General features: G+C 42.8%; 1 protein-coding gene across 3 annotated transcripts in view; it reads left to right on the top strand.

Annotated features, from left to right (window-relative positions):
- Nucleotides 1–251: 251 nt before the first annotated feature.
- ERN1 (endoplasmic reticulum to nucleus signaling 1) overlaps nt 252–18,862 on the top strand; it is a 29,466-nt gene continuing 10,855 nt past the window's right edge. The window contains exons 1-6 of one of the 3 annotated variants that reach the window (XM_068151062.1): nt 252–494; nt 7,014–7,125; nt 14,860–14,893; nt 15,799–15,871; nt 17,059–17,131; nt 18,207–18,329. In XM_068151062.1, coding sequence (XP_068007163.1) covers nt 417–494; nt 7,014–7,125; nt 14,860–14,893; nt 15,799–15,871; nt 17,059–17,131; nt 18,207–18,329 — 493 coding nt within the window. In that variant the 5' untranslated portion in view covers nt 252–416. Of the gene's footprint in view, nt 495–7,013; nt 7,126–14,859; nt 14,894–15,798; nt 15,872–17,058; nt 17,132–18,206; nt 18,330–18,862 lie in introns of those variants that run through there. The other 2 variants (XM_068151063.1, XM_068151064.1) reach the window with 2 other exon arrangements.

The following is an 18,862-nucleotide window of genomic DNA, read 5'->3' as shown; positions in this document are numbered from 1 at the left end:
ATTTTTAAAGCAGCAGCACCAGCCAGACAGCTGCCGCTGCACCCTGCGGCCCGAAATGCGGTTCTCGACCGACCTCCCCCGCAGGCAGGTTTTGCCGGGGCAGTCCAAACAGGGAAGCTCTGGCAGCAGAACGAAGCCACGGGGTAGCGCTAGACCCCCGCAGTCCTCGGCCCTCCTCCCTCCGCGAGGCAGCCCCGGGCCGGGCGGTGTCTCAGGCAGCAGCGGTGGCGACGCCGAACCGAAGGCTGGCGGAGGCCCGGGCGCTACCTGTGCAGTGCCGAGTCCGCGGCCGCTCGCAGCTGACGTCTCTGGCCCGGGCTGAGCGGCCCCGCCCCGCCGCGGGGAGCGCCGGACACGCTGCGCCGGGCCGCCAGCGCCGTGCCGGGGGAGCCGGCTGGGCCCCCACCATAGCAGTCATGGAGCCGCTCCGCCGCTGCTGCCTCCTCCTCCTCAGCCTGGGTGCGCTGCTGGTACTGCTGTCGCCGGAGCCCTCGGTAAGCGAGGCGCGGACTGGGCTGAGCCTGTCCGCTGGGCCTGGCCAGGGGAGAGCTGCCCTGCGCGGCGGGGAGGGCAACGGCAGTGCCCACGGCCTGGCTGCGGGGGAGGAGGGTGGGCACGGCTTGGCCGTGGTGCGGGGGCGCCTGAGCCGGTGGGGTCTAGGGGAGACCGAGCCCCGTGCAGGCCGGGACCCCGCCTGCAGAGAAGGGAGCCGCGGGGGCGCACGGACGCCCCTGTGGGCTCCTGCCGAGGCTTCGCCCGAAGTTTATAGTGGGTGCCGGTGATGGCGAAGCCAGCGCACTGCCTGTTCTAGTGTCGTTAGTGCCCTGTGCCCGGCTGTATGCGCAGCGGTGAGGGGCTGCAGTGTGCCGGCCCGATCCTGCTCAACAGCTGCCTACCTGCCTACGATGTGCCTGACACCACACCTAGACGTGTAATCATCCTTGAAAGATAGTACAGAAAGTAGGACAAAGAAACTTTTGGAAGCTGGAACTGTGTAGGTGGATAGAGGAACTAGTGAGACATGCTGGAAGAGCTTTGCTCTGTCCCTTCATAACCTAAGTGAAGAGACTCGTTTTCTTTTATATAAGTTGATATCCAAATACAAATGAATAGCCACGTGCCCTGTATGCTCCCTTAAGGCATTGAGATAATTTTGTTTCCAGAGCAAAGACAGCAATGTGCACTAAATGTACAGATGGTTGGTTGGTATCCAAAAGAAAATACAATAAATGCAGAGTTCAAAGCCAAAGTGCACAAGTCACTGCCCTAGAAAATCTCTTAAGAAATAACCAGGTTGGTTGTAATGTATGGTGTGGGGCAATAAAAGCACAGGGAATAGTGAAACTGGTGCAAAGCGGATGGAATGCTAAGCAGGTTATTTGTACAGAGGTAATAATTTGAAACGGTGTACTTTGAAATGGGTGCCATATGACTGAAGATGGAAAACAAAGCCTTCAAAATTCAGTTCAGAAAGTTGTTCTTCTTTGTAAATTCTCAGGATACGGAGCCTGGCCAGCTGGCATTTACTGCTTTCATTATGCTGAAGTGCAGCAGAGGAAAGTTTTAGGTTCTATGCTTTGATGAATTGTCCATTGTTACCTGAAAATGCTGGTGCAATAGACGGGTATAGTTCAGGTTAAGCAAAGCTGAAGACTGTTTTTTTTAACTTGGGATACAATGGCTCCACTCCCCTTCTTTAAAAGTAAACATGTTCTGTGTAAGGTACCTTGTGTTGTTACTTCATTAGGAAACTGGAAAAAAAATTCAATTCAGGCTGTCAACAAAATTTAATTTAAAATCTTTATTGTAGGGTTGATAATGTCCTTGTCTTCATCTGGAATACAAGGTTGGTCTGAGATCTCCTCAGGGGCCTGAAAGATTTTACCAGGGAAACACTGATTTTCAGTTCTTGAAGTTTTAAAAATAGTACTCACTGAGAATACTAGGAAGTATTTTAAAATGCTTAAAGTACTTTTTGGATCAGGACATTATTGCAAAATTTTGCATATTTTTACTTGCATAGTCACAAACACCTAAACTTGGGCCCTGATAGAATTCAGTCCCTTTTTTCTCTGCATTTCTCCCTCCCCTTGGTCTCCCTGCCCCACCATGTTACCTCAGAGCAGTAGCTGATCTTGGCTTCTCTGTTTCTGTTTCTTTTCTCAGTCCTTATCCTGGTCGTCTTGCTCTGGCAGCTGTAGTCCTCACTGTGACTCCAAAACTGAAATCTGTTCTCTGCTTCAGACCCTTTTCAGAACTAGTTTTAGCTTTTGAGAATTTAGTTCCAGTCATCTCACCTGTGATTAATTAATTTAACTGTGAAGTCTTAGAACTATTAGTGCCATCTGAGTAATAAATTCCCATGGAAAAGACTGGCATACAGTTCTTGGTGCTGAGGTAACCTGAAAATCATGAGATTGCCTAATAACTTTGCAGAAAATCTATAGATTTAAGAGCGGTGGTGATGATCTGCTGTGCTGTATGTTCTTTGATAAATGTACTCTTCCTTCATTTGTATCCCAACTTTAGTACTGTTTTCCTGCAGTTTATACTGTGTGTTCATACAAGGGCTTCCTTCGCTGTCTTGTCTTCATAAGATGAAATGCTGCCTCTTGTTACTTGGGTGTCACAGTGTATAGCTCTGGGAATTACCCTGGTGATGTATGGGAATACATTATACAAGGGTGACTTCAAAGATGCAGCGATGAGAGTTGCAGCAAAGCTGCAGTAAATAAGCAGTCACTGCAAATATTGGCACAGTAATGATTTACAGCTCTCTCTAGTTTGAAAAAACTCTTGGTTTTGGGAGACACAAACATTCCAAACTATACCTGTTTCTCTTTTAATGTGGAGTCAGTGCAACTCAAAAATTACAACCTCTCTGTGATTAAACTGGCATTTAGAACATGGGTCTGTTCTCTTCTGCAGCCTGTGGGACTGGTTCCAGTGCCCTGTTGCAGGCTGTGTGCAGGCAGCACATGCAGGCTGCACCTGACATGGATGGGAAACCCCCAGCCTTAGCCAGATGTCTTCTTTTCTAATCTGTGCTTTATCCCACTAGGAGCTGTTGGGCCAGTTAACTGATGCAGGCATGAAAACCTGTATGAGACAGCAGAAGGTTTTGAGGAGGACTTGTTCCCTCACTGTGTTAACTAACATTTCTGTTAGGTGTGTCTTGCACACCTAAAATTATCCTGAATGTCTCAGTCGTGGAGTATAAACTTACATGTTTGTGATACTGTCCTTCTGCTCATTTTGGTTGCCAGTGTTCTGTGAATATTTGGGTTTACAGAGAGAAGCATCTGAAAGCTCAGCTGGAATTAATGGTGTAAGAGCACCACAAGCTTAGTCAGGTCAGAGGATTGTTGGAGTGGACCTTCCATAGTTGTGTTTTTCCTGTGCAGTGGAATGGGCATAGGAATGGTAAGTCAGAGTGTTGACGAGAAGTAGCTAACAAAAGACATGTTGGAATTTAGTTTAAACCTGAAAGATCTGTAGGTTTGATTTCATTGTCTAAAGAAGATAGAGATTATTATTTGTCAGCTCTCTTTCATATATTAATTTTGTTATTAGTTCTGCTGAAAAAACTTCCCCCAGTAGTTTACTGAATTTTACAAGGAGTTTCTTCATGGCCTGGTGTTCTCATGTGTGATGAGCTTTAGCCTCTAGCCAGGCAGTGTCATTAGTGGGAAGCTGTCAGAAGCAGGGTGATGAATCATAGGCTCTCTGTGATGGATATGCCAAGTGCTTGCAGTGTGCGCCAGTGGCTAAAAATGTTTTGGTTTGCATCCTTCTTGGGTTACCAATTATGGTTCCAGCAGCATAAATTACAGTAGAGGCCTTTTCTTATTGTGAGGAAAGTGGCTGGGTTCTTAAAGCTGAGGGTGTTTATTAATAATTTTGTAGTAGAATGAGAAAGTACAGCCTAATGTAAGCTCAGCTAATTACGGAGTGAGGAATATGTTTGTTTTTTTCCTTTGAGCAGCTACACACCTTGCCAACTTTATTGTTTGGCAAGCCAGGCTGTCCTTTATCACCCATCAGACCTTGCAAATGAAATTGTGTGCATGAGTATTCCTACTTAAGACGCAAAAAAGAAAATTATGGCCTGCTGACACACAGCACTGTCACTTGTTTAGTAACATTGCATTATTTCTGTGGTCAGTAACTTAGAGTCTGCAGCACACCATCACCCTCCCAGTATCACTACGAAGTGTTTTCCTGTTCCTTATTCTTACTTGAAGAACCTCTTGTGGTATCATCCTCACAGCGAAGCATACTTCTGGGTTACAGAATGATAACCTCAAGAAGCTGAGCAGCCTCGTTCGGTATCCGCTGTTCCCACTGACTTCAGTGAGATTTGTGTATACTTGGTGACCTGCATCACTGTTTTAAAAATAAATAAATTAATTAATGGAAGAAATTATTCCTGTGGGGATCTGTTTTCTTCTAACACAATGAAACAAAGGCTCTGCTCTGCTAACCCTTAAAAAAATGTGAAATGCTGCAGTGAGTGAAGATAATATCATGTGTGACACTGAACTGTAGCACAGAGGTACAGAAACACACCAGAACTTGTTCTGCAGCTTTCCTGACCTTCCTCTGACTCCATGGGTCCTTCAGAGTTGGTTTGAGTAATTTTCTTATTTTGACTGCTAGAACGTTTTATCAAGATGTGGTAGATCTGGACTGAGGGGAAGATTCTTGTGCAAGGGTCAACTAGCATTTATCAAGTGCATTTCTATTTCTAAATTGTTGCTTCTATTAAATAGTGTATTTCTATTCTATCCTAAAAATGGTGTTTTCTATTTAGTCCCAGATTTGAGGCTGTTATGGATTATCAGCAGTCAGCACGTCAGAGAATTTGTCAAAGCTGAACTCAGGGAGAGCTCAGAACTTTGTGTTTCAAATTAAGTTATTAAAAAAATAATTTTAAAGCAGTCCTCAAGTAATTTCAAAATATGGGTGATCCTTCACATAAGATCACTGCTGCTGTGGAAGATTATTCTGAGTACAGACTGGCAAAGCAGTAGAAGCTCTCTCTAGATTCCAAAGAGGGTAGTGGTTAAAATAGACATTTTTTCAGTTTCAGATAAATTAAAAGACCCAAACCAGGTTTGCCTTCTGTCACATTTTCTCTGTTCACTGACTTAACTTGGTTTTGCTTAGATGTTTTATGTTGTGACCTATTTTTCCTACACTCAATTGTTGTATACCTCCAGAAATAAAACTGTGGTATGAAATAAAAATCTATTACAAGATTTTGCCTGCATCACAGCAGTTGAGACCCCACCCTGCAGGGAGGACAGTATCAGTGCACAACAGTCTATGTAAAGAGTCTGGCTCAGGACTGAGATTATATTATGGAATTTTTTTGTGTGGTGGCGATTGCCCTAACATACTTCACACAGAAATGCAAACAAGTTTGGCTTCTACATAGAGGATTTTATGATTTTCATAGCTTTTCATAACAATGCTAATTCCAGGCAATCCAACAACCAATTGTAAAGCTTCATGTTCAAAATAGAGTCTATTGAGTATTTTCAACGTTGGCACTACAGTCTCTGTCCACTGATAAAACTCACTCATAATTTAATAATTTCAATAAATAATAAAAAATATATCTGAGTGGGTGAAAGATAATTATTTAAATAATTTATTCATGTTTGCATCTTCTTGTCTGCAATTTAAAAGAATAAAACCTTGTTTTCCATGCTATTCTACTAACTCCCATGGCTTTTCTCCAAGTGTCTGCTGTATATGTTGCTCATAATAAATGAGCAATATTGTCCTGCAAAGCCTATGGGCTCATCTGAGGCTTTAAATTCAGCTCATAAGCTTCAGCAGTGTCAGTGCATTACTTAGCTGGTTCTTCCCAACTGCATGATACTGAGTGCTTTGAAAAGTATAAGTGAATGGAAAATGTTTAATGTGTGGCATTTGATGTATTTATCTGTGTGCAAATACAGCTTCAGAGGCAAAGGAAGAGCTGCTGAAATGTGTCCTGTGTTCAGCCTCTCACCAAGAGAAGGTGTTGTCTGACACACCAGGCTGCAGTGATCACGTCAGTGTGGCTGATGGCTGAATATAATAAAAGCCTTCAAAAGCAGTAAATCTTAAACACAGCCTTGAGGGGAAGCATTAGAAAGAAGTGGTATTAAGACAAAGCCAGTTTATGTGGAGACCTTTGGCTTAGCAGGAGCAGTGATGCTGCCCAACTGTGTTTTGAAGGGAGAAGATCCATGCATGTGGGAGTCCTTTTGTCAGTGAATTCTGTGTGCCTCCATGCTGATTTCATGCCCAGTGACACTTTCTGGGCTGTGAGCAGAACTGGGCCCAGAGCCCTCTGAAGAGCAGCTGATTTCTCTGGCTCCATAGAGCTCTTCAGAGTACCTTTTCCTTCTGTTCTCTTGGTATGCACTTGCCATTCCAGGAAGAGTTCACCTCTCCCTGTTAAGCACAGAGTGGTTGCAGGCACCATAAGAATGGTAGATGGAAGTGTCATTTCTTTCCCCAGGCCAAGGATCCTACACTGAAAGGCGTAAAAAAAAGCTATTGCAATTTCATGGTCTGAGTCATCTGGGTCATTCTTCCTGTGGGCAACAGTCAGGTGTTGATCTGAGGTTTGACAGAAACTTTGTGAAGAGCTTTTTCAGCTTTGCTTTCTTTCTTTATCATGATTAGATGGCTTTAAGCCCTACATCAGTCCTGTCTCTGGTTTCTCCTAACTCTAGTACAAGACTGGTATGGAACTGAAAATAGATATTTAGTTAAAGCCTCTTCCAATTTGTCTCTCGGAGAACTTATCACAGTAAGCAGTTCCATAATGTTGACAGCAAAAAGCCCCAAACAACACCAAACCCCAACAAAGTCACTGTATTAGAAGGGAAAAGAATATTGTCCCGCCTGTGTGCTGAAAAGAAAGTGATGTTCTAGACAATGTGCTGTATAACAGTTGCGAGTAAACTCTGTAATAAGTCATTGTGTTCAACATACACATTTTTCTTCTCCAGAACACCAGCTCAGTAACTGTGCCAGAAACTCTGTTGTTTGTTTCAACCCTGGATGGAAGTTTGCATGCTGTCAGCAAGAGGACGGGAGCAATCAAGTGGACTTTAAAAGAAGGTGAGCAGGAGGAGTCCTGATGCCTCTACTCAGTAATACTAGCAACAGTCAAATCAGTTGATAAGGCGTGGTAAATGTTTGGGTTTGTGTTTTGTGGTTTTTGGTTGTGTTTTTTGGTTTTGTGTTGGTTGTTTTTTTTTTAATTTCTTTCTTAATGTTGCTCTTGCTCCAGAATTAAGCTGCAGTATTTCTGAAGGTGTGTTCATCTTCATATTTGCCCTTGCAGATCTTTGCTGGGTTTATGTTTGTGGGTTTGTTCCAGAATGTTTAAGCTGCAGTGGTATAATTGTAGGGATGGTGCTTTATGGAATGAGTGCAATATTAAGGGAGCATAGAATAGAGTATGTGTCAGTTGAGGATGTCAGCTGGTGGAACTGATGGCAAAGGGCTTGCATGATTCTCTCTGGAATACCCTTCATTCACTGGTGCCAGGGATACCATGCAAATTTTGGGTCTTTTTTTCTCTGATGTGTTTAAGAACAGCAGGTTTTGAAGTAAAAGAACTGCACTAGTGTAAAGAAATGCACTACTGCTGGGTCTGGAAGTGATTTCATAATTTTCATTACTGAGCAGTGATGGCTTTTTCTGTCTTCATGAAAAGTGCAGTATTTCATACAAATCTGTTTTAATGGCACTTTGATTGCATGTGGTAGAGTGATAGTAGGACTTTCTCTTCACTTCTGGAAATAAATTAAAAAGCAGGTCAAATGGAAAGGAGTTACAGTGATTGCATCATGCTGTCCTCTATTTTTAAACCTGGTAGGTGAGCTGAAGTGGCAGGCCATGGGCTGTGTGTCTGATGTCTGTGGTACGGAGCAGTGTGATTTGTGAAGCCAGTCAGCTAGAAATGCAAACCTACCAGAGACAAAGTGAACTTCATTCCACTTAGAGTAAAAATGGGTGAGCAATTGTATCCTTGAAGATTAATAGGAGTGAATACATTTTCTCCCCATCTTCTCTTTAAATTTAGACCTCTCCTTTCCCTGAAGGGCTTCAGAGTTTTCAGCCTCCTCCTTTATTGTTGCTGTAGGCTACTGTGCTGTTCAGAGCTTACTGGCTTTTGCTTGTTGTTCAAGTGACATAAACATAGACCACACAGTCCTATTCTAGAAGAATATCATGACTGGCATTTGTTTGAAGACAGACTTAGCAAGTGGCAAGAGGTTTTTTGAGTAAGAAATGAACCGGCTGGGTCATTGAGAAGGGGCTTAGTCAGAGTGTGTTGTGCAAGGAACTCTCCTGCTTCAAAAATCTGATATTACAAAACTGTTATTGGTACAGTACAACTGCCAGACTGGATGATACAGTTTTATAGAACTTTTTTTTTCTCTCTGTTGCTAGCCAAGTATTACTCTGCAGCTTATGTACATGAGGTATGCTCACTTATTGCTGCCCATCAGCTATTTCTATGTAATAGAACAACACACAACAGCCAGTGACAAAAAATCAAGAGTACATGGACCAAGGGCCTGTGCATACAGACTGAGGGAATTTGTAATTGGATGGAATTTATTTATCTTTGCAAAACTGTATTTGTTGGTGGCCACCCTGTGGGTGGGAAGCCCATTGAAAGTTTGAGAGTGTGGGAAACTAATAGCCCATGGAAGATCCTGCCGTCTTGTTTTGCTAAATCCCTGGAAAGGTTCAACAGTCAGAATTCAACCTTAGTGTATAAACACAGTTGTTGGGTGCACTCTGTCTGCCAGCAGCATGCTGTTGTTACAGAGTTACCCAGTGGGAAGCTGCACGCATGGGGAGCAGTGTTCTTGCAGGTGCCATTTTACCCTGGTTATCAGGCAGTGAACCATGTGCTGTAGTTCAGGTGCTTTGAGAAGCTGTGGAGATCACCTGAAGTGCTGCAGTGGCATTCATTAGGAAGGGAACATTTTAGCAGTTCACTTAAGCAGCAAGATATTTAACAAAGGGCAATTGATACACATTTTATTTTCTTCAGGGGAAAAACCAAGGCAGGACTTAAACAAACATGAAAATCTTGCCATGTGTGGTTTGTTTCAATTTAGCACTGAAGCTTATCTTAAGTATGCAGAGTAAATGAGGCAGTGGTTATCATCACAATAATATGTTTGGGTTTCCTGCCTTCATGTGCTGGCAAGAAAGGCAGTCTGAGTGCTTGTGCTCCCCCTGAAGCAGACAGAAAGATGGGTCTGTTAGTAACTGGACTCTCCAGTGATTCAGAAACAAAGCTGCCTTCTCTGTAGTGATATGTAGTGAGGTTGTGGACTTGAGGGTGCTTAATACCTTCATTTCCTGTTGACCTCAATAGGTCCTGCTATCTGACATCTCTCAGGAGTTGATACTGCTTGTTCCCTGGGCCTTGGAAAGCTGGAATACGGTTGGAAAGTTTATAGAAAAACCCCACACTCCTCCTTCCCCCAGATTTCTGAGAAGCACCTTTACTCCTGCTGTGCCCTGCAAAAACACATTCTGTTGAAAGGGTGTTGAGAGGGTGTGGCACACATTGAAGATTAAAGCCTAAGTAAGGCTCTTGGTGCCACCTCCTATCAGTCCAAGGAGCCATCAGTTCTGAGGGACACTGACAGGCTCCTGTCTTTTCTGCACTTACCTCTAGCAAGAGAGCATCCTCAGTAAGATTACTTAGGATGAAATGTATTCCCCAGAACTGCTGGAAATGAAACATCTTATGTCAATTCCTAGCACTTGAGGTTTGCTTTTACGTGCAGGTGAGAAGGTAGACAGTGATAGAGATGGTGACAGAAAACATGCTGGCATTTCTCTGGGTTCTGGAGAATGCTTTTCTTCCTAGTGGCAGATTTTATATTCACCATTCTGATTTCAGAGTGAGCCTTAAGAATGAGATTTTCAGACTGTTATCTTCCTTCACCCCTTCATAAAAATCTGTAAGATCTGTAGGCCCTGCTCTGATAACAGTGCTTATACCCAGGCAAGGCGAAGCCTTTGTGCACAGCTGTAAGTTAGTAAGAATTGTCAAAAGATGCCAGCTGTAGAGCAGTACTCTTCATCAAATTCCAGAGGATAGTTTCCTGGCAACCCATTTCTGGTTTGCAGCATCGGGTGAGGGTGATATGGCTCTAAATTAGCTTGTTAGCCCAAGGCTTATGGTCAGGCCTCAGGTCAGGAAACCATTTTTTTCCAGCTCATTCCAGCAGGGCAGTAACTTACTCATTTGCTGTTTCGGAATCTCCCACTTCTCCTTTTCAGTCGTTCTACCTAAAGGCACGTTGCAGTGATGAAAGCGTGCAACTCTGTCCTGTGCATTTAAAAAGAGTTGGATTTTGGTCAAAGGGCAAGTTTTATCCTACCGTGTCTCTGTGATACCTGGAGAAAAGTCAACTCATTATCTTTAGCAGCTGGTTATAGTTTCCAAAATTGTGCATATAGCTTTCCTCCTGATAGAAATATGCAAAATATGGGTTAGAATTATTTCAGAATAATCTGAACCATGTTGTCTACTTCTGCCCACTCACAAGCAAGTGCTACAGAACTATGTTCTGGACATGAGGCAACCCAAACTGCACTGAGACATCTGTCTGGTGCCAGGCCAGAAGGTTAATGTCAGGCTGGGAAGCATAACTGAGCCCAGTAACTTAGTTACTGGACCAGTTGTTAACAGGTTTCTAATAACTGCTGTGCTTGTGAATAAACTCTTTATTCACTCTAGAGTAAATCATGGAAATCATTCTAGAATAAGTCACTATAATCTAGCATCAATGTGCCTTTATTCATTTTATCTTGATATAGTTATTTTATAGTCTTTGTATTGACTTGTAAAAATGAAGCTTTCCAGATCTTGAAGGATGTTTTTGAAGTCCCACAATTATAGGGAGAGGTGTCAGCAGTTATTTCAATGGCATTTCTGTTCTACTGATACCCTTTCAGCTCCCTGTGCTTACGGACAGTTAATTTAATTAAGAGTATTGGTGACAGTAATTGTATAAACTGTGTGTGCATGTGCTGGCTTGCACACAGGTGTGTATTGCCAGATCAGAAAGACACAGCTAGTGTCTTTTTACTGCAGGAATAGTTAATATGCTCTGATTAGGGAAGACTGCAGGAAAACCAGACTAGAATCCTGTAGCAATACCTATGGAAAACTCCATCTTCCCTCTAGCTCTGGAAATAGTTACAGGACAGTGTGCTGCTTCCCAATTCACCCCACACTCAGTTTCTTCATTTAGAAAGTGGAAAGCTCTTGGGCATGATATGCCAAAAGCTTTACATAGGACATGGCAAGAAGTTGGCTTTTCCTCTCCTTCATGGAATGGGAGCTTAGGAGAGAGGCAGGTGTGTTTTTCACATAGTGAATTTTTTTTTCCAGTACAGAATACTTACTGCATTGTTCAGGGGTTACTGTCACTGTTGGTATTGGAACAGATGTGCATTGTTAGAATGACTTCACTAATTACAGGGGACTGCAGTTCAGGGAAGTTTTGAAAGCAAGATTACATGATTCCAAGTCTCAGCAAGTTACCGCTCCAGAGTGGAGTTGCTGCAGAGGAGATGAGGCCTCAGTTCTCTGACTTGTGCAAGAACTTTTTCCGTTTGACCTGTTGTGGAGCAAAAGGTGACTTAACTTGTAAGACAGATCATTCTTTTCAAGTCTGTGTTCAAGCAATAAATTATCTCAGGATCCTCTCTTTATCTGATTGAGTTCTTATTTCAAAACAAACTTTGAGAGAAAGTTGGAATATGTCCCAAACCACTTGAAAGGGAATGTAAAGAGTTCATTGTCTGTCTTCAAAGTATCTTTGCAGAGCTACAACCTTAGTTCAAGTGTTAAGAAAACAACAAAATTTACATCATCCCAGCAGCTAGAAATATAGAGATGGCTCTCCATAGCCTGTCTTTCCAGGTGGGTGATGCAGTAGGCGAAGGAGAATTCCTGTCACTTCAGAAAGTAAACTGCTCTGTCAGTTTGTATTTGCCCATTGTGAGCAGCCACGATCATGGAAATGAACCAGATACTGCTACTAAATGCTTTTTAAATGTTCATATACAACACTGAAATGTTATAGGAAGCCATCAGAGTAACCAGTGCTTTGGTTCCTGTGCCAGTAAGTAGTTAAAAACCCTGCCTTTCTGCTTTGTAATAACATTTGAATCTAGTCCATCTATCTCTTATTGTTAGTAAATCAGATTTCAGGTACTGAGAAACCAAGCAAAAGCAGGATTTTTGTCACTGTTCTCGAGATTGAAGGCATGATAGTAAAGAAGGTTTGAGAGTTTCTCATGAGCATGGTGCTCACACTTAACAGCTTGGAACTTGTCATGTGGCTTTCTGATACGCTAGAGTGCTTCAGAAAAGCACTGCAGCAGTTTAAGAGACGTTTGTGTGATTTCTGGCATCATGCATTAAAGTGCAGGCCACTTCTGTTGGTGAAACTATTGTGACATTTTCCCAACAGCTGTCAGAAATATGAGTTTGGGGGTAAAAGCTGAATTTCTGTAAATATTGCACACATTTATGGTGTGTTCTTTCACTTTTAGGATGCTGTGTGGTTGATACCATCATGCAGCTCTTCCCAGAGCTTTGAGGTAGTTGGAGCAGAGGGGAGCACTTTTTCTAGTCTTAGAAAATAACGTTATTAGTTAAAAAGTGCTGTGTTGGGTTATTATTCAGTGTGTTTGGGGGGCAGAGAGGGAGCATTACTAACCAGACTGTCCTGCAGATGTCATGGGCAAACCGGGATCAGTTGCTAGAAAATATAATCTCCTTTTTGAAATTTCCTGCAATTGTTCAGTTTTTCCTGAGCATTCATTGAAAGAAACCCTGCAATACAAACGTGTTTGGGAGATGGGAGCTTGTTGTGTTGTGTCAGTAATTGTGCACTTAGAAGATTTGGAATTGGTTTTGTGCTGTAATTTCATGTAACAGCTCCATTTGATTCAGAGAATAGACAGTTCTTTTATTAAAAAAAAAAAAGTTTCTGAAGAGAATTTAGATAAGGAATTATTTTCTTATGGTTTGCTGAGCTCACTAGAAAGTGATTTTGAAGAAAATCTGTATTACTGTACTTAAACAATGTGCAGGCAGTCAGTTGCTACTCCAAAAACAGGTTGTGCAGCTTTATCACTGGTGATCATTCGAGGAGGAGATGACTGTCGATGGGACTGAGTTGCTCAAGCGCTGTGGTGAAGGTTGCTGTTGTGTGGCATCACCACAGGTGATAGCTTGTTTATTACCAGTGAAAGAGTCCCTTTGTTATCAGTTCATCAGAGGAACTGCAAAGTTTATTTGGCTTTTGCCTTTAGCAATGCTTGTAGCATTAGCCTCGAGTCTTCCTTCATTTCCCTCTGATTTATCGTTCATAAAACTGTGAGAGTTTCCCTTCCCCATAAGGTGTCTGTAATTGCACAGGTATAGCCTGTGTCTTTAATGTCTTTTTCCTGTTTGAGTTAATTTCGCTGACATTTATGGACACATTTAGAATAGAAGCTTGGTAGCTGTTTACGTTTAGTAGTTCAACCCAGCAGGTCAGTTTCAGAGTTGAACTACTTTACATAATGGTCACCTAATGCTTTTTTCTTACTTGCTTTTCTGTGGTGATGGAGAGATATGTTGTAAGCCGCCATGTGTTGCATTAGATACGGTAAAGCTTGTGGGATACTTGAGGGAAACACAACTGGCATAATAGATGACAGTTTGAAGCAAGGGGGTCCCTCCCAACGTATCCTGAAACCACTTGCTTCAGGCAAGGGATGGAAGTGAATTGCGTGGTGTAGTTAATGGAGTAAAGGTCTGACTAAGCTGGTGGTCTATGGAGGCAGATACAGGATGATGAATCATTTGTTTGCTCCTTTGAATGTTAACTAGCCTAAAGTCCTTGTGATACGTGCTTGGGTTCTCTGTAAATGGAGTTTATGACATACCGTGGGGCTCAGCATTTAGAGTTAGTTTGGTCAGGTTCTATTTTGTAATGTTTTTATTGATTAAACCTGAGTCTGATCAAGTAGCAAATGCTGTGAGATTGATTCCAAGCCTTTTGATTTTTAAGTAATGTGGATTCTTGGATAAATTTTAGAGGGCAAATTATTTAGGTGGGGGGAAAAAAAATCAGATTTTAGGCAATTTTGTTTAGCCCGTGGCAGACTTCTGGTTTTTGTGACATGCTGAGCACAAAGGTTTTATCTTGGAGTGGGAAGTGGAACTGAGTTTTTCTGACTTGCATCAGCCTTGCTGTTAGGTTGCTGGCAGACTTCCCATTCGTTTCAGTAGATGAGGCTCTTGCCCTTCAGTTGTGTGGTGTGTCTTCCATTACATGTGAAAATGAATGCTTTTCCACCTGAGACACAAGGAACCCCACACACAAAGTAACAGCACTTCATAGAACGCAGATGAGACAGCATCACTGTTGAAAGCAGACTTAATGTGTATGGGTAGTTCCCAGACACTTCTGTGTGCTTTGTCCCAGTGAGAAATGAGGAGGAAACTCAAGATACACCACAGTGCTGCTGCTGCTGTGTTCTCTGAGTCGCCTCCCAGGGGTAACTGTGGAGGAGTATGGATAAAACTGAGCAAAGAATTTCAGGTTTAAAACTTTTCAGGTGCTTTATGCTTTCCCATTTTACAAGCCCAGTTTCAAGACCAAGCAGACCTTTGAGGCTGCTGGGGTGGCCCCCTTCAGCCTCCACACCTTTTAAAATGTTGTCACAGGCCTAACTTAATCCTGTATCTGGGGAGTTCAGTGGATTCAACTGGAAGCATTATGGCTTTTTCTTTCCTTGTTTATTCAGATCCTGTGCTCCAGGTGCCCATACATGTGGAAGAGTAAGTCTGTTTCCTTTATAACTTCATTTCCACTGACATCTTGACATTTGGGCTCATTTGAACCAAAAGGGTCTGTGTTCTAGAAGAGGTGTGTACCTCAGGTAAGTCAGTTTAAGGTGGTTTAGACCAGATAGAGAAAGGATGTAATTGCCTATGTGGTATACTCTTACTTGTACCACTAAAAACATCCCATCTGCAGACTGTTCTCTCAAGCCCTTGATTAGGTTTAGAGATCAAGTCTCCCAACTTTGCCAGCCTTAACTGGAAATGTGCTTTGAAAATGACAGGAGCAACTAGGGAGTGACCTGTGGGTTGTGTACTTGACCCACTTTAAATAAAAGCCTAAAGTAGTGAAGCACAGGGAACTCCAACCACCACCACCATCAGAATCTTCAAATGAGCCCCTCAAGCTGTTACTTCAGAGTAGTTCCTCTGGCACAGCAACCTCCCATTTAATGAGACTGTTCGGGGCCTTAGCTGGGCATCTCTGCTGCCAGGGGGAGCATCCTTTCTTTTTTGTGGTTTGGGTTTGATGTTGGGTTTTGGGTTTTATTTGCAATTTGGGTGGGTGGGGGTGCCTTTCTCTCTCACATTCACTTAGTTCTGGCAAACCTTTTACTATTCCTTGCCTTCTTTGTAATCTCTGGTTTTATTTACTTGGTTGCCTTGAATGCTGGGGCATTTTAAAAGCAGGTAGATCTTATATACAAGTTTTCACCCAAGTGACTGCCTGTCACATTTGGATCTTTGACTTTACAAGTATACTGGGAATTTTGTATCAGTTCTGAAACTTCAAAGAATGGATAATGCAAAGTAAAAACCTTAATGTGTGCCAGTACTGACCAGAATTGCTCTCAGAAGCAGAGTCAGTATTTTATCATTTACAGTTGCTGCTTAAATCCTAGGCCAGCATTTCTTCCAGACCCAAACGATGGCAGTTTGTACACACTTGGTGGCAAGAACAGCGAGGGCTTGACGGTAAGGGTGTTGTGCTCTCCCCTGATCATGTTTAGAGATGTGCCCTAATAATGCTCCTGTGAAGAACCAGCTCCCAAGGGAACTCCCAGCCAGCACTGTGAATTTTTGCAGGCTGTTATACTGTTCAGTGGAATTGTAGCAGTTCCTTGGAAAAGCTTGGTCACTCTGACCAAAAAACAGCCTCAGGTAATGATGATCCCAGATAAAACTTCTGTGGTGTTATCCAAACACTGAACAGTCTCAGTACAATTTGATGGGAATATTATACTGGTGAACCCAGTATAATGCACATCAGATGTATACCTAATTTCCTACCCGATCTGCCAGCAGGCAGGACTGATGCATGTTCTGTGCTGGCACCTTTGAGGATGTCCTTGTCAGGCTCCATGAGCAAATGCTGAACCTTTTCAGAACCTGTGGAGCCCACAAAGGAGCCAACCTTTGCTTTTATTTTTAAACTTTGTTTGGCTTCCCACAAGTTTCTTTTCCTGGCAGCTGCTGTGATTTCCCTTAAGAACTTTAATACTGGTAGATGTTTTAGTATTTACTTACCACATCCCCCAGGCCCCAGTGCAGCAGGATCATAACTTTTGAGATGGTTCTCTTTCTGGGTGAACCCAGGAAGCACCAATCTGTTTGAGCCTGTTAGTTTCTTCTGCTAATCTCCTCTTTTTGAATTGAAGTAATTTAATTTCTGTTTAGAATCACCATTAGCAAAGTTTTAAATGGGAGTGGAGTAATTTTGGGATATTTAAGTAACTTTAGCAAAGGCCTGATCAGTATTGCGGGAGCAGCTTGTCTGTCACTCTTGTCACCTCGTCCCAGCAAACCTCTTAAAACTTTGCAAGGTTCCTGCAAGTGCAGTGCAGGCTTGATAGTGCCTCAAGGCACTTCAGCTGCAGATTCATGCTTCACGCTCTCCTCAGTTTCACTCATATGAAGTTGTCTGGCCTTTATAGATCATCTCCTGTTTTAAACTTCCTGAGACAGTCTGCTCCCTGCAATGGGTTTGCAGGGCAGGGCCTTGACCTCAGATTTCAAGTTCTGAGGCCCTGCAGTAATACAAACAATAAACCCCTGCCATTTGAGATTTCTGAAGTCCTCTGACCACCCTTTCCTGTGAACAGGTGTGAAGACCACGACACCTTGTGAACAAGCTTTTATTGGTTGTTTTTTTTTTTCCCTAGAAACTTCCATTTACTATCCCAGAGCTGGTGCAGGCATCTCCCTGTCGCAGTTCAGATGGGATCCTGTACATGGGTGAGCTCCAGTGTTCTCTCTTTTACACTGTCAAACGTTCAACAGTTGCAAATGTAGAGACTCCCAGACAGCCTGCAAAGAAATAGGCTTCATTTTGGGTGTTAAGGTTTTTTATGAACCTTTTTAATGACAGAAAAATCTGATTAATATAGAATTCAGTTGCTGCTTGGAGATTAGAAAAGCAGCTACTTTTCCTGAAGCAGAAAATAGCTTTTGAAGCAATGAGGAGCCTGGGGGCATGTGTGTTGGTTTCTTGACGTGGTATCACCTCATTTGTTGCTATCTCAACAAGATGTGAATTCTACTTAAACATCTTCTTCTGCTTGTAAATGCCATGGACTGCCTGACAATTACATCAGAAATACCACTGCAGCAGGGTTAGACCCTCCATTATCTGGGGTACAGCCAGTTCATTTGCACTGCAAATAACAAATTGATGGCTCATTGTCCTGACTCATTCCAATTGCAGATGGATTGAGGAGGGGAAAGGGAAAAGGAAGGGCAATGGTTACTTATTGCAACAGCCAGCTGTGAGAAGGATCAGGGTGGGGCTAGCAGTGCCTTTTTACTCTCCAGTACCTACTTCTGGTTCTCCATTTTGCATGTCTCTGGTGAAGGAGTGAAATAAAAGTGTATTCGAAGCTGCTAAACAGAACACAGCTTATCATCAGAGAACTATTTAAAGTCATGACTAGCATAGTCCTGAGTGGGATGTTAGGATTACAGCTCCCTCCTTTGAAGTGTGCAGACCCTCGTGGTTTTTTCCACCTACTGCACTGCAGTCTCTGCTGCTAGCTCACAGGATCACCCATGCTCAGAACTCTGTCAGGTTTTATCAGAGTGGAAAAACAACTCAGCCAATAGAACTGAGTGTCTCAGTGATAGAATTCAGTTCTGCTCATCAATATCTGGGGCTGGCCAGTAGAGATGAATGATGAAACCAAACCCTTATTAAAAATGCTTTGTCCATGCGAAGTTCAGGAGCCTACTACAGAAAAAAGAAGACTGAGAAGCCTGATGGAAGTGCAGTTTTCCCAGCTGAATGGTAACAACATGGCTTAAATTATCATTTCAGGTAAAAAGCAGGACATTTGGTACGTGGTTGACCTCATGACTGGGGAGAAACAGCAAACCCTGACTTCCTCATTTGCAGAAAGTCTTTGCCCATCGACATCTCTCCTGTACCTTGGCAGAACAGGTCCTGTGCTTTTTTTTCTGCAACTTAGGAGAAACTGTATTGTTGTTATTGTTTCTCATTTAAAGTTTAGGCTCTGAATAAATTACTCTGGGATCAGTTCAGGTTTTCAAGTTTATTTCTTAGAAACACTTACTTACAGTCTACTGAAGAGAGTGTTCCAGAAGCAGCTGTGAACCCAGGAATACTCTGCAACAGAAGAGCTAAAACCAGAGCTAGAGCGCATCCATGGAAACTGCAACTGCAGGACTCTGAAGAACTGCTAAATTATACCAACACAGAGGTGTTGATCAGTAAAAAGGAGTGTTCCAGACTTTTCCTTTAACTTCTGTATTAATGTGTTCTTCACATGTGGTAGCTGAGTTACAGATCACTGTGTGCTGAGCTTTAGCATGCAGGATTTGGAAACATGCAAGCAAAACTAACTGCAGCAGCAGCTGTGCAGTGTCACCAAAGTGCTGTTGCCCTGGGCAGAAGCTGCCTGCAGAGTTTGGTCTGGAGGCTCCTGCAACCAGCACTTGAGTAGATCAGGACTA

Source organism: Melanerpes formicivorus, unplaced genomic scaffold (assembly GCF_026170545.1).
Source record: "Melanerpes formicivorus ecotype bairdi unplaced genomic scaffold, bMelFor1.0.p_v2 SCAF_21, whole genome shotgun sequence".
NCBI lineage: Eukaryota > Metazoa > Chordata > Aves > Piciformes > Picidae > Melanerpes > Melanerpes formicivorus.
Note: the sequence above shows the minus strand (reverse complement) of the source record. Positions and strands in the feature narration are given on the sequence as shown.